This window comes from Centroberyx gerrardi, chromosome 11, assembly GCF_048128805.1.
Source record: "Centroberyx gerrardi isolate f3 chromosome 11, fCenGer3.hap1.cur.20231027, whole genome shotgun sequence".
NCBI lineage: Eukaryota > Metazoa > Chordata > Actinopteri > Beryciformes > Berycidae > Centroberyx > Centroberyx gerrardi.
The window spans coordinates 87,183-112,734 of NC_136007.1; the positions used below are offsets into that span (position 1 = coordinate 87,183).

General features: G+C 40.3%; 3 protein-coding genes, 2 long non-coding RNA genes and 1 other non-coding gene across 7 annotated transcripts in view; 4 read left to right on the top strand and 2 right to left on the bottom strand.

Moving 5' to 3' along the window:
• pfdn1 (prefoldin subunit 1) overlaps positions 1-25,552 on the bottom strand; it is a 326,057-nt gene that overhangs the window by 32,484 nt on the left and 268,021 nt on the right. The gene's annotated exons all lie outside the window — the stretch shown is intronic.
• On the top strand, positions 1,422-5,681 carry LOC139933531 (histone H2B 1/2). Its single transcript, XM_071927639.2, has 2 exons — positions 1,422-1,442; positions 5,282-5,681. Exon 2 carries the CDS (start codon positions 5,297-5,299, stop codon positions 5,669-5,671), a length of 375 nt encoding a protein of 124 aa, XP_071783740.1. The 5' UTR covers positions 1,422-1,442; positions 5,282-5,296; the 3' UTR covers positions 5,672-5,681.
• LOC144541806 (uncharacterized) lies at positions 8,392-9,455 on the top strand. Its single transcript, XR_013506866.1, has 4 exons — positions 8,392-8,474; positions 8,674-8,720; positions 8,831-8,890; positions 8,996-9,455. It is a non-coding gene; the product is annotated as an uncharacterized LOC144541806 (long non-coding RNA).
• Positions 12,321-13,384, top strand: LOC144541805 (uncharacterized). The gene is made up of 4 exons (XR_013506865.1): positions 12,321-12,403; positions 12,603-12,649; positions 12,760-12,819; positions 12,925-13,384. It is a non-coding gene; the product is annotated as an uncharacterized LOC144541805 (long non-coding RNA).
• On the bottom strand, positions 15,394-15,466 carry trnav-cac (transfer RNA valine (anticodon CAC)). The gene has a single exon. It is a non-coding gene; the product is annotated as a tRNA-Val (tRNA).
• On the top strand, positions 24,643-25,286 carry LOC144541741 (histone H1-like). 2 transcript variants are annotated; one of them, XM_078286570.1, is made up of 2 exons: positions 24,643-24,998; positions 25,080-25,286. In XM_078286570.1, exons 1-2 carry the CDS (start codon positions 24,660-24,662, stop codon positions 25,284-25,286), a joined length of 546 nt encoding a protein of 181 aa, XP_078142696.1. In that variant the 5' UTR covers positions 24,643-24,659. The 2 variants fall into 2 exon arrangements, with proteins under 2 accessions (XP_078142696.1, XP_078142695.1); XM_078286569.1 differs by having other exon boundaries at positions 24,643-25,286.

The following is a 25,552-nucleotide window of genomic DNA, read 5'->3' on the forward strand; positions in this document are numbered from 1 at the left end:
AGTTGAGTTACAAGCCACTTCCTCTGTTGCCAGTAGGTGGCGCTATGACTATGATTCAAAATTGGCTTGTAGATGTCTTCAGGCCGGGACTCTCATCAAACATGTGAAGTTTGTGGCAGATTTGAGCATGTAGAGTCGAGTTACAAGCCACTTCCTGTGTTGCCAGTAGGTGGTGCTATGACTATAAATGAATATTGGCAAGTAGATGTCTTCAGGGCGGGACTCTCATAAAACGTGTGAAGTTTGGGGCAGATTTGAGCATGTACAGTTGAGTTACAAACCACTTCCTGTGTTGCCAGTAGGTGGCACTATGACCATAAGTAAATATTGGCCTGTAGTTGTGTTCAGGCCGGGACTGGCATCAAACATGTGACGTTTGGGGCAGATTTGACCACGTACAGCCGAGTTACAAACCAGTTCCTGTTTTGCCAGTAGGTGGCGCTATGACTGTAACGGAATATTGGCCTGTAGATGTGCTCAGGCCGGGACTCTCATCAAACATGTGAAGTTTGGGGCAGTGGAGTTACAAACCACTGTATGTACAGTGGCGTTACAAACCACTTCCTGTTTTGGCAGTAGGTGGCGCTATGACTATAACTGAATATTGCCATGTCGATGTCTTGAGGCCATGACACTTATCAAACATGTGAAGTTTGGGGCAGATTTGACCATGTACAGTCGAGTTACATAGCACTTCCTGTTTCGTGGCGAAACATGGAAATTCGACGCCTCACCACGCCCACGCCGTTGGACGAAAACTCAAGCTTATACTAACTTTTAATCGTCAAGGTCTGTTATATACGCTGAGCAAGTTTGAGGTGGATCTGATTAATCTCCTAGGAGGAGTTCGTTAAAGTATGACCCCTGTAAATGGCCAAAAATGCCACAATAAATGCAAAATTGCTGACTTCCTGTTGGGTTTAGGTCATGGCACCCTATTGAGGTTTTTTTAAGTCTGAACATGATACATGTGCCTACAAAATTTCGTACATGTAGGTGAAACGTAGCGCGAGGGGTATTTTTTTTTAATTTTGTAGGGGGCGCTATTAAGCCATTTTGCCACACCCATGTGCAAGATGCATAAAACATGTAATTTTTCAACACTCAAAGTTGCGTGCGTTTTCGAGCACCTTTAGCCCCTCAAAAATGCGATTCATTCGGCAGAAAAAGAAAAAGAAAAAGGAAAATAATAATAATTCCTTGAAATACAATAGGGCTTCGCACCAGTCGGTGCTCGGGCCCTAAAAAACCAAGCTACCTTCTCTATCTATGGAAGCCGAGAACGGCCATGCTTGCAATTATTTTTTTTAATGCCATTATCTCGAGATCACGAGAAAACGACTTTTGTTATCTGGAGATAAAGACATAATTAACTTGTGATCTCGAGATAACAGCATTAAAAAAATAATCACTGCATTAAAAAAATAATAGCAAGCACAGCCGTTCTCGGCTTCCGTACTATCCTGCCAATTTTAACCAATTTTTCAATAAAGTTTGTTTTAACAGTTTTTGGGTATAATTAGCATCAGCACACTCTGCTGAGACACCAGACTGCTGACACACAGAGGCTTTTTTAAGAGACAAACACGGAAAAGAGTAAATTCCGCTTTGTTGCACTTATTCAATTCTTATTCGAACATATCTAAATTTATTACACTGAGAAAATACTCTCCAGAAGTATATTTTTGAGTTTGTGCTGTGGTAGACATAAGTCAGACGCCACAAACCGGTGGGACAACATGCAGTTCATTATTATGGTGAAGTTATATTAATGAAGCTACTTATTCGCAGCTACTAATTCGTGGGTTGTCTGCGGACAAATCGTTTTTTTCCGAACAGGTTTCCTCTGTATTGAGTGTTCTTTGCCTCATATATTAGAATTCTTGGTAAAATACAAATTCTCTACCAGACAGGACCTCGACTTTTTAATAATTATATTTAGATGTTGACCCAAATAGGTTTGCATAGTTTGACTGTTGTGATTGCACTTTCTGCCGATTTGCTGTGGCCCTACCTCTTGATTATCAAAATGTCTCAAGAATCGGACACTGGGGCATCATAGACGATGTAACGGAGCATCAAAATCCAGAATTAGCGTGTAGCTACATTGTAGCGTGTAGAGTCGAAATGATCAAATCTAGAATTTAGTAAAGGTATGAAATTATGAAACTTTGATCAAGATATCAATTTACACTCGGGGCAAGACTTCGTAGATGAGGAAATTAGACCTTTACTTTTACTAATCAGTCTAAAGATCATTAAATCTTTTCAGTTCAGGGATTACTTTACTCTGCAAGTAAGGAAACACATAACAACTTCTCTGTAATAAATGGGAATATTTATTTAACTATTCAAGCATAACAATATTCAATGAGATAAGCAATATAAGGTACGTGTATTGATCACCAGAATGAAACACTGAAACTATAGACTAAAATAGACATGAAATGCAATGAAACAAAATAAGAATGAAAGGGAAATGATAATGAAATGTGGGAATAAGAATTGGCAGCAGTAAATGGAGGTATGTATGGATCAATCAACCAGAGAAACGAGGCAGAAAGCTACGGGGCAACTAGACTATAAAAGCCTAATTTCTCCTGATCTATTTAAGTAATTTGAATCTAAACTTTTGCATCAACTCTCAGCAGTAAAGACGTGGATAATCAGAGCCTACTTTGTTCAGTTGAGAAGTCCTGCCGGTCGGGTTGTCTGGTCCCGCTGAGCTCGGAGAGACGGACTCGGCGTGGCCGGTTACCTGGCAACGGCAGATGCTGGTGGAACAGCTGGATTATCGTCATGAGGCTACCGGCTTTTCACAGCTGTAGACAACAGGCCTCTCTGGATGTGGAAACACAGCGATGTCGTACCAGGGTTTGACTGCTGGTCTTGGAAGAGTTGAAGTTTCTAGCTCTTCTAACTGTTGTAAAAACTAAATGATCTCGTTCCTAAATAGCTTCGAAAATGATCTTCGCTCGGCCGAGCGTTGATAACTTCTTGACAATTAGACGCGAGGTTCAAACTTCTTGCAAGCGATTCTTAAGTTCATCTGGAGAAGACGTCTCTAACTCCAGGTTCAAACTCTAAGTTTCAGCTAAAGTCGAATTGTAGCGAACTTGTTGATCTTGGCTTCAGCAGGTTTCTTGGCGAGGGCAGAATGTTGAACTGTCTGTAAAAACCAGATAAGGAAGTTTTATAGCTCTTTGAATTTCCAGGCTTGGTTTGCCATGCAAATCACGCTTCGCGCTCTTTTTCTGTTACGCCTTGTTTACTAATTAATTTCTTTGTTTGAGAAGATTTCACCCCGAACCGAGAGGGAACTGCCAAAGAGTGAGCAGCAGCGTTGCCAGATGGGAAATGTTAAAGTATCGTACCCGAGGCTTAAAATTATCGTATTTTGAGGAAAATTATCGTATGCGGGTCATAACCAAGAGAACAAGAGCTTACCGTTGTGCAATCTTCTAATAGGCTACTCTATGTGTCTGTAACCCTGATTTCTTGGTGGGTAGCGTGCTCCAGTCACTCTGGGCTGTGGCATCAGTACGGATCCACAGCGGACCTCTACTCGTCGGCACATCACATGTTACTGTTACCGTTACACACGTGTCCCCCGTAAACAATAGATAGCCTAAGTCCCTCCCCTTCCGCTGTCCCCCATGGGACCTTATTTCGGAAAAAATATGTACGGTAGTCAACGGCGAGAGACAAATAATTGTTTGATCTCGTTTGAATTGTGCCATGACTTACACATATTATGTTTTGTCATTTAAAAGATAATTTTGCAAGTCAAGAAAGTCGCAGTTTGTCGTAAAACAGTAAAGTAACGTTTAGTTTTGTGTGAAACCGCTCAGTGAACTACATCTCTCGTCTCGCACAACATACGTCACCAACACCAACATGGAAGGAAACATAGGAAACACACAGGCATCGTTAACGTTAGCCCCCACTGTACTAAACCTATCCTAAACCAGTTTAAATCCGTTCTTCCTGTCTACCTTCCAGGTTGTGTATAATACTCCTGCTATCTGAGAGGGACTTAGAGAGCGGCTCTGGGTCGCTTGTGGAGAGAGGAAGTTATGACGTCACTTGCGCGACCTTTGGGTGTGTAGTCTTTCTAATTACGTATTTTTACAGTCGTATACTTCAACAGTTTTACGACAAACTGCGACTTTCTTGACTTGCAAAATTATCTTTTAAATTGACAAAACATAATATGTGTAATTCATGGCAAAATTCAAACGGGATCAAACAATTATTTGTCTCTCGCCGTTGACTACCGTACATATTTTTTTCCGAAATAAGGTCCCATGGGGGACAGCGGAAGGGAAGGGACTTAGGCTCTCTAACAATGATAAACCCTAACCCTAAACAATGATAGGTGGGGACTAAAATCACTTTGTCCTTAGGCAAAGTATGAGCCAGTCTCATGCTGCCACCTACTGTTAGGGAGTAGACATAACAAGTTTGCTTACTTTTTGGCTGTTCCAACAGCGACTCTGCCCTCCTCTTCTCCTCTCCCCTGTCCTCACCTTCCTGTTCAGCACTCATTTACTTAACTTTTTTTTCACAATTCACATGGATGCAGCAGTAAGCTATCTCGACTCTTCTTCTTCTTCTTCTGTTTTGTTTCAACAGCGGTTACTTTCTCAACTCGTGCAAACTCTTCAAATGAGCGAGCATGATTGGCTGGAAAGACGTCACGTGAGAAGAGGTGTGTAAACAGTACACAGACGTAGGATCCATATTTTACTATCCGATAGCATAGACTACTAATAGTAAGTGTCACAACATGATCAAATTATCGTACATTATGGGATTTTTGGCATTATTGATCGTATATCGTACAGAGGGCAAAAAGTCCCTCCCCTTCCTAAGACAAACAGAAGAAGTTTGATCATTTCACATCAGTAGCTACTGTTTAATTCGTCTACAGTGCGTGAGACTGACAAAGATAGACTATTTAACTGTCGCTGGGATGTTCAGCAACATGATGCCTTCACCATAACGCAGAGACTTTCTGAATTCCATGCACCTAAGCTGCGTTTAAAATGTTTTCATAGTAATCTTCAGAAGCCGAACAACAACACAGCCATATGCCTACTTGACGGGGAATATCAGATCTATCCATTCTAGTTCTGTGGGAGAATTCCTCCTGCAGCCGCTCTACAGTCACGCGCTGAAACTCAACCAATCGTATAGGAGGAACAGCACAGCTGAATTTGCATCAGCTGCCTCCAAAACCATCCGCTCTGCTCCTCTCAGCTCATTCTCTGCTGTAAAGTACCGAGATCTCGTCATGCCTGAACCCGCCAAGGCAGCGCCCAAGAAGGGCTCCAAGAAAGCCGTGACCAAGACCGCCGCCAAGGGCGGTAAGAAGCGCAGAAAGACCAGGAAGGAGAGCTACGCCATCTACGTGTACAAGGTGCTGAAGCAGGTCCATCCCGACACCGGCATCTCCTCCAAGGCCATGGGCATCATGAACTCGTTCGTCAACGACATCTTCGAGCGCATCGCCGGTGAGGCGTCTCGCCTGGCTCACTACAACAAGCGCTCCACCATCACCTCCAGGGAGATTCAGACCGCCGTCCGCCTGCTGCTGCCCGGTGAGCTGGCCAAGCACGCCGTGTCCGAGGGCACTAAGGCGGTCACCAAGTACACCAGCTCCAAGTAAACCGCTTGGAACTACATCCACCCAAAGGTCCTTTTAAGGGCCACACACTACTTCAACAGAGAGCTCGTATACTCATATATTTGATATGGGAAAATCTGTTCTCTGAAGTCTGGTTGCATTGGTTTTAATATAACACGGAGTAGGATATACATCAAAGCAATCCAGCTGTTGTGGCACAATTTTGCTGCTGGAAACATTTATCCATTGAGTGGATCTTATGTTTACCTTCCAACTCTGTATAGTGTGTATGCACACACATATTTACATACATTTGCTGATTAGAAGCTCTAGATTTCATGATACATCTGTCTTGTGAAGGGACTATTCTTTATGCAATTCATACTAAACACATCTGATATGACAGTAATATTCAGTATATCACGCTGTATATGAAAGCATGACAAGCTCCAGCAAAGATAGCAGGGCCAGTTTGTGTTGTGGTGGCCAGACATGTTCAAGCTGTTTTTTCACAGTCCAGCATTTTTTTTATTGTTAAGAACCATTTGTTGTATTTCGCATAGGCTTCGCCTTCAAACAGCTTCACTATTGGTTGACTTACCAGTTCAGCTACTGTAGCTTTACAATTCTAGAATGAACTATGACTGTAATTTTAGTCAGGGCAAGGATTTCTTGAGTTGGACTATAAACGGAGTCCATCAATCAGTTCGTATCCTCCTTCCTTCCAGCTGAATCTTCCTCAGTCTGAGTTCAGGTTCCTTTCTGCCTCCATAAAGCTGTGAGAGAGAAAACAGATTCCTCCCCGTCGGGGAATTGAACCCCCGGTGAGAAGCGGGAATAGTAGAGCTTAACTCTCTTAACTTTTCCAATTCATTCTCTATGGTAGTTCTTATCACTACGGATGTAATATATTTTTGGCCACAAGCGGGTTTTTGGTGGCGCTGTTTCCACATTTTGGATAAGAGTAAGAGACTCCGTTTACAGAGTGAAGAGAGTGAGACAGACAGAGCAGCGGCAGCATCGAGCAAGTTGTTTTCTTATTTTCCGACACATTTTACAACGACAACAACAACAAAAACAACAACAAAACGTCAAACTTATCAAACGTAAGTCGGGCCGATTAAATTAACGTTACCGCGTAATTCAACCTAAGCTTCTTAGTTACGTATGAGCAAACTATATGTTTGTTTTAATGTTGTCTTAGCCTTGACAGGTTGAAACTCGATTTGTTGTTAGCTAGTACATTAACGTTAGGTGAGTATATATCACGTAAAAAATCACCTTTTTAGAACTGCATATTAGAATATGTGATTAATGTCCTCTACTACGTTGTGCTTTTAGTGTGTTTTAGTGTTACCTAGCTACCTGTGCTGCCGTTTTTAACTTAAAGTTTAAGTTTGATTATCATGAAAAGCGCATACATAAAGCGCGCCATACATAAAATGTATTATTATTATTAATAATAATAATTGTTATGCCTTGTACAACTAGAGGCGTTGTCAATTTCTCTCTTGCTGACACTACCACCATAAACATCCTGTTGTAGTTTATTTCTTTGTCCCTTTGATTGTGTCTTATCTTGAAAAATCATAATCAGTCTGAAGCCTTTAATGCCATCATGCTACTATTCACCAGTTCTCAGTGTGAATATCTTGCTACAGTCGTATTTCGGGCAAGCTTAGTGTACATTAAGAATGCATAAACAGACACTACAGCATGTCTATCCTATACATGTAAGATGGGAGTTTGCAAAGTTTAATTGCTATGACGAAAGGAATATTTTATTAGCCTACTGTTATTAGCTGTTACATTAATACATTGTGTCCTCCTATCTATCTATCTATCTATCTATCTATCTATCTATCTATCTATCTATCTATCTTACTGTATGCCTGCCTGTCTGTGTAATATAAATATATCTATGTAGTATAAAATTATGTTACCTAGTCATTATGAATGTAATTCTGTCATTTTTATTATTACTGTGTAATATGCATGGTGTTTTGCTGTGTACAGGAAAGAATGAAGAAGACCATCAACTTCTTCCCTGGAAGGATGAAGATCTCTTTCAGGAAGGGTCCATCGGGCCATCTACGGCAGGACCCCTCTGATGAGGCCATGAGGATCAAAAATAATCCTGCGCTTCAGGACAGGTCTCCCCCTCAGAAACATGACCTTGTGAAGACCGATGCTCTCACTGTGGTCCTTCTGCCGCCACACCTACATCTAGAACTCTAGGTGAGCTCACATAAATATGCAAACACGTGTTGTATGTGAACGTTTAATGTACTTAACACATTATTGTTATTGTTTAATCTCCTAGCGATGGAGGAGGATGAGGAGCTGGAGAGAGGGATGTTAAATCTGTCTCCATCTAAATTTGTCACTGAACTACGTAGGTGGATCTAATTTATCCTACTATAAAATGAGGAAAACTCTGTCCGTCCGTCCGTCTGTCCGTCCGCATCCATCCTCCCGATGCATAAGATGAGGTAAAGACAGATGCATAAGGCCTAAACAGATGCATGAAGCATAACAAACTTGAATGTGTGGGGAAAATGACACTGAATTTTTTTCAACAGCATGTAGGACAAATCCAACAGCTACTGTTTCCAGACCTGCTGAGCCTGAGGACCCCACTGTGACCATTTCTTCTGTGAAAGGCATTTATTTACTTCTCACTTTAATCCATCTTTTATGCTATTCCAATTGTATTATGTTTCATTTTAAAAATCTATTTATCCCGTAGCCACAGCGAAGGCCCCGTTGCCGGTCCCCCCTCAGCTGCTTGCCATTGCCCCACAGCTTGGGATAGAGGAGCAAGCACCCAATGTGTGGAGACAAAGTATGGCATTTTCACATAAGTAGCCCTCTTATACTACCAGTATACCTCACATAAACATCAGTTACATTCTGATTAATCCAAATCCATTTTTAATTGCGTTATCTACACTACTCATGTGATAAGTAATGTTATGTAATGTTAATATCTGCTTTCTGGTTTGTTTGTTTTTTTTCACTTTTGGTGCAACTTCTTTTCAAAGCACACAGAAAGCCAGTCTCCCAACAGCAGCCCCATCTCTTCCTGAAGGTAGATGTTTCATTTTCTTAAGCGCTATGATAAAGAATATGTTAAGCAATGTTCATTACTTTAATGTGTTTATTTCACTTGCCTCTCTGGTTTGTATCTCACCATCCTAGATGCATCATCGCAGAATGCTGCCTCTGTGGAAGCACAGGAAGACACAGTCCTTGTTGAAGGTATTTATTTCTGTGACATTGTTTTACAGTCATTCATTTGGAGCTGTCTTTTTTTCATTGTGTATTTAGTGTTTTTTTGTGTTGTATTGTGTTTGTGTTTTACAGCTCTGCCATGTCCAGCCCCTCCTGTCGAGCAACCTGGAGCCTCTGTCCCTTCACATGCCCCACATCAGCCTGCAGCCTCTGTCCCGGGGTATAATAAGGATGTTGCCCAGTGGAACTGCTCTCAACAGCAGGCAATCTGGATGAAGACTGAGTTGGAGGCACTGGGGCTATGGCCAGGGTCGCGTCCAGTACGCCAGTAGTAGTACTACAACTAACATTTTTTTTCAATATCAATTGATCTGTCGATTATTTTTTCATCCTCAAATGTCTTGTTTCGTCCTACCAACATTCCAAAACCCAAAGATATTCAGATTACAATTATATGAAACAGACAAAAGTAAGAAAATCCTCACATTGGAGGAGTTGCAACCAGAGAATGTTTGGCATTTTTGCTTGAAAATTACATAAAAGATCAATCATCAAAATGGTTGTTGATTATTTTCTGTTGAGTTACTAATCAGTTGACTAATCGTTTCAGCACTAATATTGTATATATGTTTATGTAAGCACTATTTACTGTATAGTTACTGTATATATCACTTACTGTTCATTAGTTGTATATATAATCTATTTTGGCGTGTACATTTTTGATTTTGTGTGTTTTGTTCAGAATTCAGCTGTGTGTTTTCAATAAAATATCTCAAAAGGATTACTGTGGCTGTCTTTACTTAATAGGGGTAGAAAATTAAATAATCACGACATTTTTATTCATATGCTCAACTGTACACTTCCATCAAAGGAATAAACATCCATTGTTGTGCCTCCATTGTTGCCTCATAGGCAAAATATAGGCCAACCCTACTGTAATATGATACTGTCATGATGCCATAATATCATACTGTCATAACATTTGGAAATTAGTGTCTTATTTGCATAATTATTATGGAATGTCAGCCTGTTCTTCAAATTTAATTTGACAAATAGCAGCATGTAAAAGTAGTAATATCTAAATTTTAAATCACAAGGTTTTAATTTCATTCTAGAAGATTAAATATCTTACCGAATGATTAGTTGTGTGAATAGCATTCAGTGATCTTTACACAGACTATATAATGTTTATCAAAAATAACAAAGTTAAGAAAATGTATGTATGAAAAGAAGATAACCTAATAATATTTAATAATGATCATTAGTTAATAGTAATGATCATCGTCACTCTGGGCCAGGACACTGCTGAAAAGGATTGTCAGCGTCATCTCAAGACAGACTACGGGAGTAAATATTTACATATTTACTATAAGATGGTGCATGGTAGCTGTATAAAAAACGTCAAAACACCATCAGAACTTTGTTCCAGACGAGATTCGATCCTCTGCTCGCATGAGAAGACAACAAGAGCTTATTTCATCATGAAAGCCCTCTACAGCTATCCGCGGCTGGCCCCCCGGTGAGAAGCGGGAATAGTAGAGCTTAACTCTCTTAACTTTTCCAATTCATTCTCTATGGTAGTTCTTATCACTACGGATGTAATATATTTTTGGCCACAAGCGGGTTTTTGGTGGCGCTGTTTCCACATTTTGGATAAGAGTAAGAGACTCCGTTTACAGAGTGAAGAGAGTGAGACAGACAGAGCAGCGGCAGCATCGAGCAAGTTGTTTTCTTATTTTCCGACACATTTTACAACGACAACAACAACAAAAACAACAACAAAACGTCAAACTTATCAAACGTAAGTCGGGCCGATTAAATTAACGTTACCGCGTAATTCAACCTAAGCTTCTTAGTTACGTATGAGCAAACTATATGTTTGTTTTAATGTTGTCTTAGCCTTGACAGGTTGAAACTCGATTTGTTGTTAGCTAGTACATTAACGTTAGGTGAGTATATATCACGTAAAAAATCACCTTTTTAGAACTGCATATTAGAATATGTGATTAATGTCCTCTACTACGTTGTGCTTTTAGTGTGTTTTAGTGTTACCTAGCTACCTGTGCTGCCGTTTTTAACTTAAAGTTTAAGTTTGATTATCATGAAAAGCGCATACATAAAGCGCGCCATACATAAAATGTATTATTATTATTAATAATAATAATTGTTATGCCTTGTACAACTAGAGGCGTTGTCAATTTCTCTCTTGCTGACACTACCACCATAAACATCCTGTTGTAGTTTATTTCTTTGTCCCTTTGATTGTGTCTTATCTTGAAAAATCATAATCAGTCTGAAGCCTTTAATGCCATCATGCTACTATTCACCAGTTCTCAGTGTGAATATCTTGCTACAGTCGTATTTCGGGCAAGCTTAGTGTACATTAAGAATGCATAAACAGACACTACAGCATGTCTATCCTATACATGTAAGATGGGAGTTTGCAAAGTTTAATTGCTATGACGAAAGGAATATTTTATTAGCCTACTGTTATTAGCTGTTACATTAATACATTGTGTCCTCCTATCTATCTATCTATCTATCTATCTATCTATCTATCTATCTATCTATCTATCTTACTGTATGCCTGCCTGTCTGTGTAATATAAATATATCTATGTAGTATAAAATTATGTTACCTAGTCATTATGAATGTAATTCTGTCATTTTTATTATTACTGTGTAATATGCATGGTGTTTTGCTGTGTACAGGAAAGAATGAAGAAGACCATCAACTTCTTCCCTGGAAGGATGAAGATCTCTTTCAGGAAGGGTCCATCGGGCCATCTACGGCAGGACCCCTCTGATGAGGCCATGAGGATCAAAAATAATCCTGCGCTTCAGGACAGGTCTCCCCCTCAGAAACATGACCTTGTGAAGACCGATGCTCTCACTGTGGTCCTTCTGCCGCCACACCTACATCTAGAACTCTAGGTGAGCTCACATAAATATGCAAACACGTGTTGTATGTGAACGTTTAATGTACTTAACACATTATTGTTATTGTTTAATCTCCTAGCGATGGAGGAGGATGAGGAGCTGGAGAGAGGGATGTTAAATCTGTCTCCATCTAAATTTGTCACTGAACTACGTAGGTGGATCTAATTTATCCTACTATAAAATGAGGAAAACTCTGTCCGTCCGTCCGTCTGTCCGTCCGCATCCATCCTCCCGATGCATAAGATGAGGTAAAGACAGATGCATAAGGCCTAAACAGATGCATGAAGCATAACAAACTTGAATGTGTGGGGAAAATGACACTGAATTTTTTTCAACAGCATGTAGGACAAATCCAACAGCTACTGTTTCCAGACCTGCTGAGCCTGAGGACCCCACTGTGACCATTTCTTCTGTGAAAGGCATTTATTTACTTCTCACTTTAATCCATCTTTTATGCTATTCCAATTGTATTATGTTTCATTTTAAAAATCTATTTATCCCGTAGCCACAGCGAAGGCCCCGTTGCCGGTCCCCCCTCAGCTGCTTGCCATTGCCCCACAGCTTGGGATAGAGGAGCAAGCACCCAATGTGTGGAGACAAAGTATGGCATTTTCACATAAGTAGCCCTCTTATACTACCAGTATACCTCACATAAACATCAGTTACATTCTGATTAATCCAAATCCATTTTTAATTGCGTTATCTACACTACTCATGTGATAAGTAATGTTATGTAATGTTAATATCTGCTTTCTGGTTTGTTTGTTTTTTTTCACTTTTGGTGCAACTTCTTTTCAAAGCACACAGAAAGCCAGTCTCCCAACAGCAGCCCCATCTCTTCCTGAAGGTAGATGTTTCATTTTCTTAAGCGCTATGATAAAGAATATGTTAAGCAATGTTCATTACTTTAATGTGTTTATTTCACTTGCCTCTCTGGTTTGTATCTCACCATCCTAGATGCATCATCGCAGAATGCTGCCTCTGTGGAAGCACAGGAAGACACAGTCCTTGTTGAAGGTATTTATTTCTGTGACATTGTTTTACAGTCATTCATTTGGAGCTGTCTTTTTTTCATTGTGTATTTAGTGTTTTTTTGTGTTGTATTGTGTTTGTGTTTTACAGCTCTGCCATGTCCAGCCCCTCCTGTCGAGCAACCTGGAGCCTCTGTCCCTTCACATGCCCCACATCAGCCTGCAGCCTCTGTCCCGGGGTATAATAAGGATGTTGCCCAGTGGAACTGCTCTCAACAGCAGGCAATCTGGATGAAGACTGAGTTGGAGGCACTGGGGCTATGGCCAGGGTCGCGTCCAGTACGCCAGTAGTAGTACTACAACTAACATTTTTTTTCAATATCAATTGATCTGTCGATTATTTTTTCATCCTCAAATGTCTTGTTTCGTCCTACCAACATTCCAAAACCCAAAGATATTCAGATTACAATTATATGAAACAGACAAAAGTAAGAAAATCCTCACATTGGAGGAGTTGCAACCAGAGAATGTTTGGCATTTTTGCTTGAAAATTACATAAAAGATCAATCATCAAAATGGTTGTTGATTATTTTCTGTTGAGTTACTAATCAGTTGACTAATCGTTTCAGCACTAATATTGTATATATGTTTATGTAAGCACTATTTACTGTATAGTTACTGTATATATCACTTACTGTTCATTAGTTGTATATATAATCTATTTTGGCGTGTACATTTTTGATTTTGTGTGTTTTGTTCAGAATTCAGCTGTGTGTTTTCAATAAAATATCTCAAAAGGATTACTGTGGCTGTCTTTACTTAATAGGGGTAGAAAATTAAATAATCACGACATTTTTATTCATATGCTCAACTGTACACTTCCATCAAAGGAATAAACATCCATTGTTGTGCCTCCATTGTTGCCTCATAGGCAAAATATAGGCCAACCCTACTGTAATATGATACTGTCATGATGCCATAATATCATACTGTCATAACATTTGGAAATTAGTGTCTTATTTGCATAATTATTATGGAATGTCAGCCTGTTCTTCAAATTTAATTTGACAAATAGCAGCATGTAAAAGTAGTAATATCTAAATTTTAAATCACAAGGTTTTAATTTCATTCTAGAAGATTAAATATCTTACCGAATGATTAGTTGTGTGAATAGCATTCAGTGATCTTTACACAGACTATATAATGTTTATCAAAAATAACAAAGTTAAGAAAATGTATGTATGAAAAGAAGATAACCTAATAATATTTAATAATGATCATTAGTTAATAGTAATGATCATCGTCACTCTGGGCCAGGACACTGCTGAAAAGGATTGTCAGCGTCATCTCAAGACAGACTACGGGAGTAAATATTTACATATTTACTATAAGATGGTGCATGGTAGCTGTATAAAAAACGTCAAAACACCATCAGAACTTTGTTCCAGACGAGATTCGATCCTCTGCTCGCATGAGAAGACAACAAGAGCTTATTTCATCATGAAAGCCCTCTACAGCTATCCGCGGCTGGCCCCCGCGTGACAGGCGGGGATACTGACCACTATACTAACGAGGAGAGGTGCTCAAAACTAGGACCCGGTCACGTGGTAGTAACACTGCTCTAAACCCATTCATTCATTCTCTGTGGGACTTCTAAAATACTACGGATGTGATATATTTCTGGCCACAACGTGGGAGTCTATGGGCTGGTGGCGCTGTTCCCACTTTTGGATGTTCATCTAAATGATGCCTTGAATACGTGTCGTATGTTTTTTTAAGTACACCAGCTCCAAGTAAACCGCCTGGAGCTACATCCACCCAAAGGTCCTTTTAAGGGCCACACACTACTTCAACAAAGAGCTGATTCATTTACTTACTTAGTATAAATGAACTTCTGATGAATGCATGCTTTTAAATTGTAACTTTGGACTATAGTTTCAGTTTAGTACAATACAAGGCGCATGCACTGCCATGTAAAGCCCAGATCGCTTCTTCGTTCAAAATTGAATGACATGTCCAAGGGCCGAGGGCGGACACCAGCTCCAAGTAAACCGCTGAACTACATCCACCAAAATCCTTAAGCTAAGAGCTCATTCATTCCCATAATTACTATAGAGAAATCTACATGTTAATAAGTCGTTGCTATTGGTTTTAATACAGCCTAACATTAACTGCACACCAAAGCAATTCACGCTGCTTTGACACATTTTTGCTGCTGGAAACCCTTATCCCTCAGTTACAATGACTCACAAAGTCTACAATAACATTTGTAGATTGGAAGCTCCATAGATCTCATGATGCATCTGTCTTCTCCACTACCCAGTATGTGAAGGGACCTTTCCTTATGCAATTCATACTAGACACATCTGATATAACAGTAATATCTGTCAATGTCTGTTATCAGTCCTGAGCTCAGATCCAAAAAGACAGTTCGAACCACGGTCTCATTGTACTAATGAGGAGAGGTTTTAGAGAAGTGCTATTTTGTTCTAGATGCAAAATTAATTTGGGAAGTGTTTTGCAGAGATCAGACAGGAGAGATTTCTGTGTCTGCTATGATTTTATTCAGAGAGTTAGCTACTTCACTGTCTGCCGAGCTAATTCAAAGATGAAATAAGGATGTTTCCGCCCGGTTTCGAACCGGGGACCTTTCGCGTGTGAGGCGAACGTGATAACCACTACACTACGGAAACTGTTATATCAGTTACTCTGCAGCCACATAGCTCTCTTTGTCCAGACACATGAGACAATGAGACTGAAAATCACAAGTTTTTCCTGTGTATATATGGAGATCCAAGGCTCTTTCTTTCTTTTTCTTTCTTTCTTTCGTTTTTTTGTTTTTTCTTTCTTTCTTTCCGTCTTTCTTTCTATTTTAACAATTAAAACTGAAAAGTAAACTAATTAACCAAAATGCCATGAAATTGCATAATGCTCTACTGTCATATGTAACTGCTCATACTAAAAGTTAAATTACACAATTACCAGTAGGCCTACTATTTTGGTTTCTTCTTCTTTCTGTACATGTCTCTGTTCTGTATCTTAAACCTTCAAATTATAACTTACATAAGCCTATGTTTATATAGCCTACTACAGTATATTGTCACTTTGATTGATATATTACTTTACCCTACAATGAATACTACTTTAATAGGGGGTAATCAGTCCATGTAGTGGTTTTCCTTTTTTTGATTGAGACAGTAAGTTGGCTGAAATATTTATTATTTACTATTTATTATTTTAAGTTTAACAACGCCCTTTCAGAATCTAGATAAGTCAGCCCAGGTGCCCCACAAGGCTGCGCCAGCTCACTAGTCCTCTTCACATCATACACAAATGAGTGCACAAGCAGCCAGCCTGGGAACTACATAAAAAAATTCTTTGGATGATACTGCCATCCCCATCTTACTGCACAAAGATAAAAAAAAATAAAAAAAAACATCAGCCTACCACTCCGAAATGTCATGTGATGTTAACTATCTTATTTTAAATGCAAATAAGACTGAGGAGACTGTATTTGACCCTAGGGCAGTGGGGGGTCATGGGTCGATGGTCGTACATGACAAAGAAATACAGTAGAAATACAGCTGGAAGACCCATGTTGAAATTCTGTGTTCTCGACTTTGTGCCTACCTCAATTAAGTTTCTGAATAGTAGGCTAGCGTAGTAGGCTATGGGGCTATGTGCAATCATTTCTCAGTAATAAGCTATGGCGGTTGTGTGTTCAGTGCAATAGTTGCAAAGGTGCATGATGCAACGGGGTTGTGCAATGGGTTGCTTTTAATTATTTTATTGGTACTGTACGTAACTTTATTTATTTATTTTTTGTATGATAATGTATGTAGGCTATGTATGATGTGAAGCATGCTGTGTATGGAACTGATGTTTTTATTGAGTGACACAGCAACACAGAGTGCAAGACAAATGGGGAAATTTGGGCAGTATATATCATCTTATATATTATTACAGAAATAAACACAACAATAGAAGGTGAAAAAAAGGCCCTTTATTCAAAGACTGGCAGGATCTGATCCCAGACCAGCAGAAGAGTTTCTAAATGACATAGTACTGATGTTTACTTCATCTATTCCCACTTCAGCTACCATACAAGTAACTACGGCTCTAATGTTAGTCTGAAGATTTCTATGGTAGATGGGAGTCCAATCATTCATTCCTTCCAGTTGAATCTTCCTCAGTGTCTCCATCAGTCTGAGCTCAGATCCCTCACTGCCTCCATAAAGCGCTGAGAGAGAAAACAGATTACTCCCCGTCGGGGAATTGAACCCCGGTCTCCCGCGCGGGAGCCGAGAGTTGTTTAGCTAAACCGCCCTAAACCGTTTCCCATTCATTCTCTATGGTAGTGCTAAACCACTACGGATGTAATATATTTTTGGCCGCAACGTGGACTCCAATGGACTCGTGGCGCTGTTTCGAGTTTTGCAGGCGAGAGAGTGAAAGGCAGTTGAAAGGGGAGGAAAGAAGTGAGAAGATCTCGGTTGGTAGTTGGATTGACTAGCTAGATAGACGTTTAAAAAAGTTTTCTGTGCGTGATCGCCGTCTTTTTTTGCTGATTTACTTACATATTTCTGTTTAGAGCTACATTTAATTCTTACTTTCATTCATCGTTCGTTGAACTTAAGAGCTGCGCTACTGCTTCAGGTAAGAGATATAACGTTACTTAGCTAATAACGTAGTAAGTAATCAATTCATAGTAATATTTGTGCTAGCTGCTTTATATACGATTACTGATTGCTTGTATTTTATGAATGTAACGTTGTGACACTGCCTGGCCGTCATCACTACAAGTACAGAGTGTATAGGTATGTAAGTTAGTTAAAGCGGGACTAAACGGCAGAGTTTTGGCTGAAGTGCAACTACTAAAAAATGCCTCCAGAACGTGGGGGGAAAAAAAGATCGGTCTTTAGCTGCACGTGCTTTGATTAAACATAATGTTGGCAATGTTTAGGCTGTTTTGCCATCAGCCTTCCTCCAAATGTTCATCATAAACAGTATTGCCTTTTAATAGGTCACATAGTTTAGCCAATATGATGAGCTATGACTGTAATGTTTTCATTGTATACGTCTCCATTGTAGCCTATAGTATAGGTTAATGAATAAATGTGTTGATATAGCGTTAAATGTGTTGATAGGCTCTTGTTTTGTTACTCTTTTTTTTCTGTCCTTGGGGGCAAGAAGAATTCAACTGAACTGAATATTGATATGAAGCAACAATTCTGTTTTTTTAGTTACGTGACAGCATTAATGAATAGTAAAATTCTATCTAATCATGTTGATCTACCAGAAAATTATTCTTCAGCTACATTATTTAATCTTGACCTGTGTTCAACACAAACACAATGAGGATCTTAGGCTATCAGAAGAATGCTAAACTGGGGTCTATATATTTACAACACAGTATGCAAATTGTTTTATTTTTCTTCTTTTAAGTTGTGCAGAAGTCATCATCATGGCCCAAAAACCTGGTCTTTTCTTCCCGGGGAAGCTGAAAGTCTGCTTTCAAAGGGGGCCCTTGGGTTTTTTGTGTTCAACGGCAGCAGTATCTAAACCAGGGGACACTTCCATTATGTGTGCCTACTTCCTTCTTACGTGGTAAATATATTCATAATCATTACATCAGGTGCACATTACTCTAAATTTAATATGTCATGGCTGGTGTTTCAAATCCTCTAAAATTGATATTTCACCTTACCAGGTCCTCCTGCACCACGCAAGGTCCAGGTTTCGAGGAATCCACCAAGAGCCACAGTAACCAAAGGAGAGGGAACTGGTGAACCTTCAGTCCCCGTGAAGACCACTGTTCCTGTCCCTCCACAGCTGCTGCAGGTGTTCCCTGAGCCCGCTGAAACATCGGCTCAAAGTATGTCATTGAATTCTTACCAAATAGTTAATAGTCCGCAAAAAAGGATTCAGATCAGTTAATGTAGCTGTTGTTTACTTGTCATTTAAGTTGTGATATTATCATCACTGTAGAGTGGGTGTTCAGGGACCTCCGCCACAGCCTGCTCTGCCTCCATCACAGTGTGGTCTGCCTCAACGACAGCCTACTCTGCCTCCGTCACAGCCTGCTCTGTCTCCGTCACAGCGTGGTCTGCCTCCAATACAGCCTGCTCTGCCTCCACGACAACAACAGCCGCCAGTGCCCTGTGGTCCTGTGAAGTCAGAGAGCTCTGGAGGTCTGGGGATGGATACGGGTAATTCTCTCTCTCTCTCTCTCTCTCTCTCTCTCTCTCTCTCTCAATTTAAGTCACTGTTCAAATGTGGAAATATGTGAACATGAACTGTTTAGATATTTAGGTTCATTATTGCTTATTGAAAACATAACTAATGTAAGCCAATGTGAATTAGTTCACAGTAAATGCATGATTTATAACAATTCTTTCTTGTGCCTTTATTTCTCTTACCTATATAGATCCTCCAAGCACTCCACCCCTCCCTCTCTCTGCATCACCAAGAAGTGCACGAACAGGACCAATTAAAACAGGTGGCAGGGTGTTTGTTCTGGACCACAGCAGATGGACAGATCCTATGAGAGTGGCAATTGATGGCCTGCTCACGAAATATCATGGCTGTAAGGACATGCTAAGACTTGTGGATCATGACTATGCTGCTATGGTACACAGTTCAAGCACAGACCCCAACAGCCTTCTACACCCTACAACAAGGGCGCACATCTCACGATACGTGAAACACCTTGCCAAGCTCCAGAACACCAGTTCTGCTCTTAATACAAGCCCAGAGAAGCTAATGGAAACCCAGCAACTGTGGCAGCGGCTTACTGTCAATAGTGCAACAGTAAGTGTTCCAGTCACGCTTCTGCCCCCTGCCGCCATCAATCCCCAAGCACAGGCTGCTGCTCCTCTGACAGAAGCTGCTGTTGAGAAGATGGTCCACAGCATCTTGGAGAAGCAGCAGCTGCAACAACAACAACCTCAGCCCCAACAAAAGAGGAGGACCAAGACATGCCTCTCATGTGGCCAACCCAAGTCTCGCTATGAAAGTGATGGCTCCTCTATTCACTTTTTCTATCAGAGTGGACAAGTCAGATACTTTTACTGCTCATCTAAAGTGTACAAGATCTACAGTGCAGAGGGCCTCACAAACCCCAAAATGCCCTTTGAGGAGTTCTTCTTAACACCCTTCTTTCAGAGAGAAATTGAGGCAACAAAGCAGAGAGTCGAGGAACACAAAAAAAAAGAGGAAACGCACAGAAGAACCTCCAAAATGACTTGTATGCAGATTCTGCCGCATGGAATTAAAACAGGGCCCTAATAGTCCACACATACACACTGGATTCCCAGGGGATACTCACCACTATACTAACGAGGAGAGGTGCTCATGGTAAGGATCAGGTCACGTGGTGGTAACACATGTAGGAGTTTCCTGCTCGACCTCTCTAATCCGTTTCCATTCATTCTCTATGGGAGTTCTAAAACACTACGGATGCGATATATTTTTGGCCACAGCGTTGGAGTCAATGGGATGGTGGCGCTGTTCCCACTTTTGCCGGCAAGTGAGAGAAACACCAAGCCCCTGTAATATGGAAATGCTACAATGAAATATGGAAATACCTGATGATGATTTTGATGACGTTTTTTTTATCTCCTTATATAGCCTATTTTACATTATTCATAGTTTACACTTAGTTTGGCCGTTTTGTGTGCGTATTAAACTCTGATTTTAGAGAAGTGCTATGTTGTGCTATGCTAAATAAAGTTGGAAAGTGTCTTGTAGAGATCAGACAAGAGAGGAAGAGGAAAATTTGAACCAGTAGGAGACGCTTTGCTTTCGTCTTTCAACACAATTTTTAATCTGCTCATATTATCCAGATTCAACTGTGTCTGCTTGAGTTTGTTTGCTGTCCAGATCATTCAAAGCTCCTACAGGATGAAATAGGCTACAGTTGTTTTTGTTCGGTTTCGCACCGGTGACCTTTCGCGTGTTGGGTGAACGTGATAACCGCTACACTACATAAACTGTTTGTTTAATGCGACGGTGCCGCATGTCTCTCCGAGTCCTAACAGACATGATCAGATCAGATGAGACAACACTGAAAACCACGGCTCATCCTGTATTGAAAATGTCTTGAATGGTTATATGCATATGCAGACTATCTAATAGGGACAGGCAAGATGTAGTGGAGGACAGTCTTCGGGTCTATCAGGAAGCATCATCTGCTAGGGTGAACTGGGCTAAATCAGAGGCACTGCAGTGCGGGGCGTGGAGTGGGGCTGAACCTCGACACCTACCGGGAGGGTTGCAGTGGGCTCAGACAGGCATCAAACTGCTAGGAGTTTACCTAGGCACCGAAGGTTGGGTCACCAGGAATTGGGAAGGCATGTCACAGAGCACTGCAGGGTGCAGATGGAGAGTGCTGCATAAGCTGCCACTCCCTAGAAGGTCAGGCGACCTACAGTGGAGGATAAGTCACGGGGCCCTGGTGACCAACAGCTTCTTAGCACGAGTGGAGGGAGGGACCGGGAATGAGTGTCCTTTTTGCATGGCACCAGAAACTGTCACACATGTTTTTTATGAATGTCACCATATCACAACTGTTGTGTGGTCACTGGTGTGTGATCAGATCAAGGGTTTTTTAAAAGATAATAATATATTAGTTCCGTACCAGTCAGACTTTAGAAAACAACATGACACCACAATGGCAGCAATGAAAGTCATTAATGATGTTATTAGTTCTTTGGATGAGAAGCAGCATTGTGTCTCTCTCTTTATTGACGTGTCAAAGGCCTTTGACACAGTTGATCATGACATCATGCGCAGTGACCTATATTGACTAGTCAATATAGGTTTATCTGAAAAGGCAGTAGCGTGGTTCAGAAATTACTTGTCAAATAAAACATGTATGTCCAGTTTGATGGTGTGACATCTGATATTTTAACTATTCACAAGGGGCTGCCACAGGGTTCAGTCCTTGGACCTCTTCTTTTCACAATTTATCTATCTATAATTTCATCTATCTATCTAATTTTCATTTATATGCAGATGACACTAATTTATTCTTGTGCAGATTCATTAAATAAGGCTTTTGTGGAACTTCAATGCGCTTTTAATACTGTACAAGTGCAGCTGTGTCAGCTGAAGCTTATTATGAATGCTGATAAGACCAAGCTGATGGTATTTACCAGATCAAAGAAAGTGCAGTCTTTACCTCATATTACTACAATGCAGGATAAACCAATTGAAAGAGTGTCAACTTATGAGTGCCTGGGTTTTTTAATAGACGATGGTCTTACTTTTAGGTATCATATAGAGTCCCTGGTAAAAAGGCTTACTCAAGCTGGGTTTTTATTTGAGAAATAAGTCCTGCTTTTCTTTTGAGGTGAGAAAAAGGCTTGTCTCAGCTACTTTTCTACCTGCAATAGATTATGGAGACATTTTATATGTATGTATTTACAAACTGTAAATCTATAAACTCATCACTGTATTCTCTATCGGAAAGTGGGTTGGCCTTCTCTGGCATTATGTAGGCTGAGTCACTGGTATATTTTTTTATTTATAAAGCAGTACTGAAACAACTCCCATTTTATTTATGTATGTACATTGTCCAGCAGACACAAAACTTGCTTTTACTGAATGTAAAAATGGCTTGTACAGAGTTTGGTAAAAAGGCATTTCAGTTCTCAGCCCCTGTGGCGTGGAACGAGCTCCAGAAGGAGCTGAAATTAGCTTAATGAGCTTGTCTCATTGAATGATTTTAAAGCAATGGTTAAAGGTAGGGAGGGAGTGAAAATTGTAATTGTTTTTTCCCATAGTGGAAATTGCTTTCAGTAATGAATCTTTGTTAATCATGTATAATGCTGTAATGTTATGTAAATGTAATGTTTGTTGTAGCATCTGTAACTTTGTGCTCCTTTCCTTGGCCAGGTCCCTGTTGAAAAAGAGATTCTTAATCTCAACGAGGCATTCTGTCTGTACATTAAATTAAACATATATTTGTAAAGACAGTAGATAATACATTTTTAACACACTTTGTTACATCACAGTTTTCAAACAATGGACACCTGAAACAAACACATTTATCTTGTCTGATTTGTGGCAGAGATAAGATAAGAAATAAGTTGTCTTTTCCTATTCCTACTCCTATTCCTATTACAGTTTTTTCTGATTGCTTAGGCACTATCTTTGAAACTATAGGCTATTTTTGCAAAACTCTACACACTAACCACAAAACCTTACACCAAACCAGCAAAACATTATACATCTCTGTTTGTTTACGTTACTACATGTATGACAAAACTTTACAGTATTGCAAACTGCTATGCCCCGCACACAGAAAAAGCAAAAGCCACAAGTGTTTTTCATTTATACTATCAGTGCGTAGTTGGTGCTTCGTGTGCTTATTCAAATGATGGTTTGTGTGTACTGTATTGACGCAAAAACACAATGTTTTAAAAGAGTTTGAAGAGTTTTGCAAGAATTGTTTACTTTTGCAAGAGATGTATAATGTTTTGCTGGTTTGGTGTAAGGTTTTGTGGTTAGTGTGTAGAGTTTTGCAAAAATAGCCTATAGTTTCAAAGATAGTGCCTAAGCAATCAGAAAAAACTGTATTCAGCAAGAAACGGATCCATCTGAGACTTCATAAATAAATAAATGAATGGACAAACAATAAAATAAATAAATAAATAATCAAATAAATAATAGTGTATTCCAAAAGTTGTGAAGAGCTGAGAATCACAAGTTTTTAATAAGGATTAAGTATCAAACAGAAACACTGTAAATTACTGGGATAAAATCAGGAACAAAATTCAAATGATCTCCAAGCAACTGCTGTTACTCACAGAGTAAAGAGGCTGAAGTGCTTTAAAGGGTACATGGAATGAGGCTGAGGAGCACTACTTTGGTATCAAATAAATTGATATTTGGAGTCAAGGTTTACATATCAATAGGCAAAGAAGGGAATGAAGCTCATTGTTTGTGGTTAAGAAGGTTGATCTCCCCAAAAGAATAGTCTTTGAAAGAAGAAGAAGAAGAATAGTCAAATTTTTGGGGAGATCAGCCTTCTTAACCACAAACAATGAGCTTCACTCCCTTTTACCTGTGCGTTTAAATGTAGCTTTCCACACATAAAAAAAAATTAAAAAAGATAAAAACAGAATGATATTTCAGTCTAATGGACTTTGGCAAGTTGGATCACATTGCACTGGAAGTCAGGATATTTGTGTCCATTGTAGAAAATAAATGTTTGGGCTACTTTCATGTAAAATTAGAGAATATCACAAACTTTAACAAACAATATTTTCAGTTTCATTAATCATCACTGCAGCATTCACCGGAGCCAGAAAGATAAAGCCTCAGGAACAATCTCTCACAGGAGGTCACCGCCAGCATCAGTGTGTTTACTGACACCAAACAATCTGCCGATTAAAACAAAACAAATCACACCAATACAGTATTTTTACTGTTATTCCCTTGTCAGAGATCTCTGCTTACTGGACAACTAGTGTTGTTTGGAATGTAAAGCATATTAAACCATTTTACGAGACGAAATGTGAAGAAAACCCGCTGCGGGTTGAATGCTGTAACGGTGTTTTGGAGAGGTTTGAGGCTTTCCTGAATAAAATGAAAGTTTCCTCATCGCTAAACATGACGTCATCCCGAGAGGAAACAAGTTTTCTCACTGCTCCAATAACAGTTACACTTCAAAACTGCTCCGATCTGTGTCTTTTATCTCTAAAATGTGGAAGAGAAAACACAAGTGTCGCCACATTTCAACAGGACAGACAGAGCGGCTGTGTGTGTTGAGTCTACACGGTCCTCATGCTGTGTATAAGTCCCGCCTCTTGCTCTGCGTCGACAAACAGTCCAGTCAGACTCTGTAGAGCTGTGAGAAGCAGAACAGACTAGAAGAGAACAATGGCAGAAGTCGCTCCAGCTGCACCCGCCGCTGCCGTCCCGGCTAAAACGGCCAAACCAGCGAAGAAGAAGGCCGTGAAGCCGAAGAAGAGCGGCCCCAGCGTCAGTGAGCTGATCACTAAAGCTGTGTCCGCCTCCAAGGAGCGGAGCGGCGTGTCTCTGGCCGCCGTCAAGAAGAGCCTGGCTGCCGGAGGCTACGACGTGGACAAGAACAAGGCCCGCGTCAAGATCGCCATCAAGAAGCTGGTGGAAAAAGGCGCTCTGGTCCAGACCAAGGGGACCGGGGCCTCCGGCTCCTTCAAGATCGCCAAGAAGGCTGAAAAGGTCAAGAAGCCGGCTGTCAAGAAACCCGCTCCGAAAGCCAAGAAGCCCGCTGCCAAGAAACCCGTCAAGAGCCCGAAGAAGAAGACCGTAGCTAAGAAGACTGTAGCCGCTAAGAAATCCCCGAAGAAGGCGAAGAAAGCCCCAGCGGCCAAGAAACCAGCTAAGAGCCCCAAGAAGCCGACCAAGAGTCCCAAGAAGGCGGTGAAGAAGCCCGCTGCTGCTAAGAAACCTGCCGCGAAGAAGGCTGCCAAGCCCAAAGCAGCAAAGACTGCAGCTAAGAAAGCAGCACCGAAGAAGAAGTAAGCTTCCGGCTTTACCACTGTTGCTCCCAAAAGGCTCTTTTAAGAGCCACCCACAACTTCCACGGAAGAGCAGTTTCCTTACTTGTTTTTTTTTTTTATGATATAACCTATAAACCTATTACCTATGAAGCTAAAAAGTTACTTTGTCACATATTGTAAATGTGGCAGACAACCCCTGTTGTTTTTTTCCCCTTTTGATTATAGACAAAGAAGTATCCGCATATTCTGTGGATAAATTACACATTAGCACATTTGAGTTACTTAATA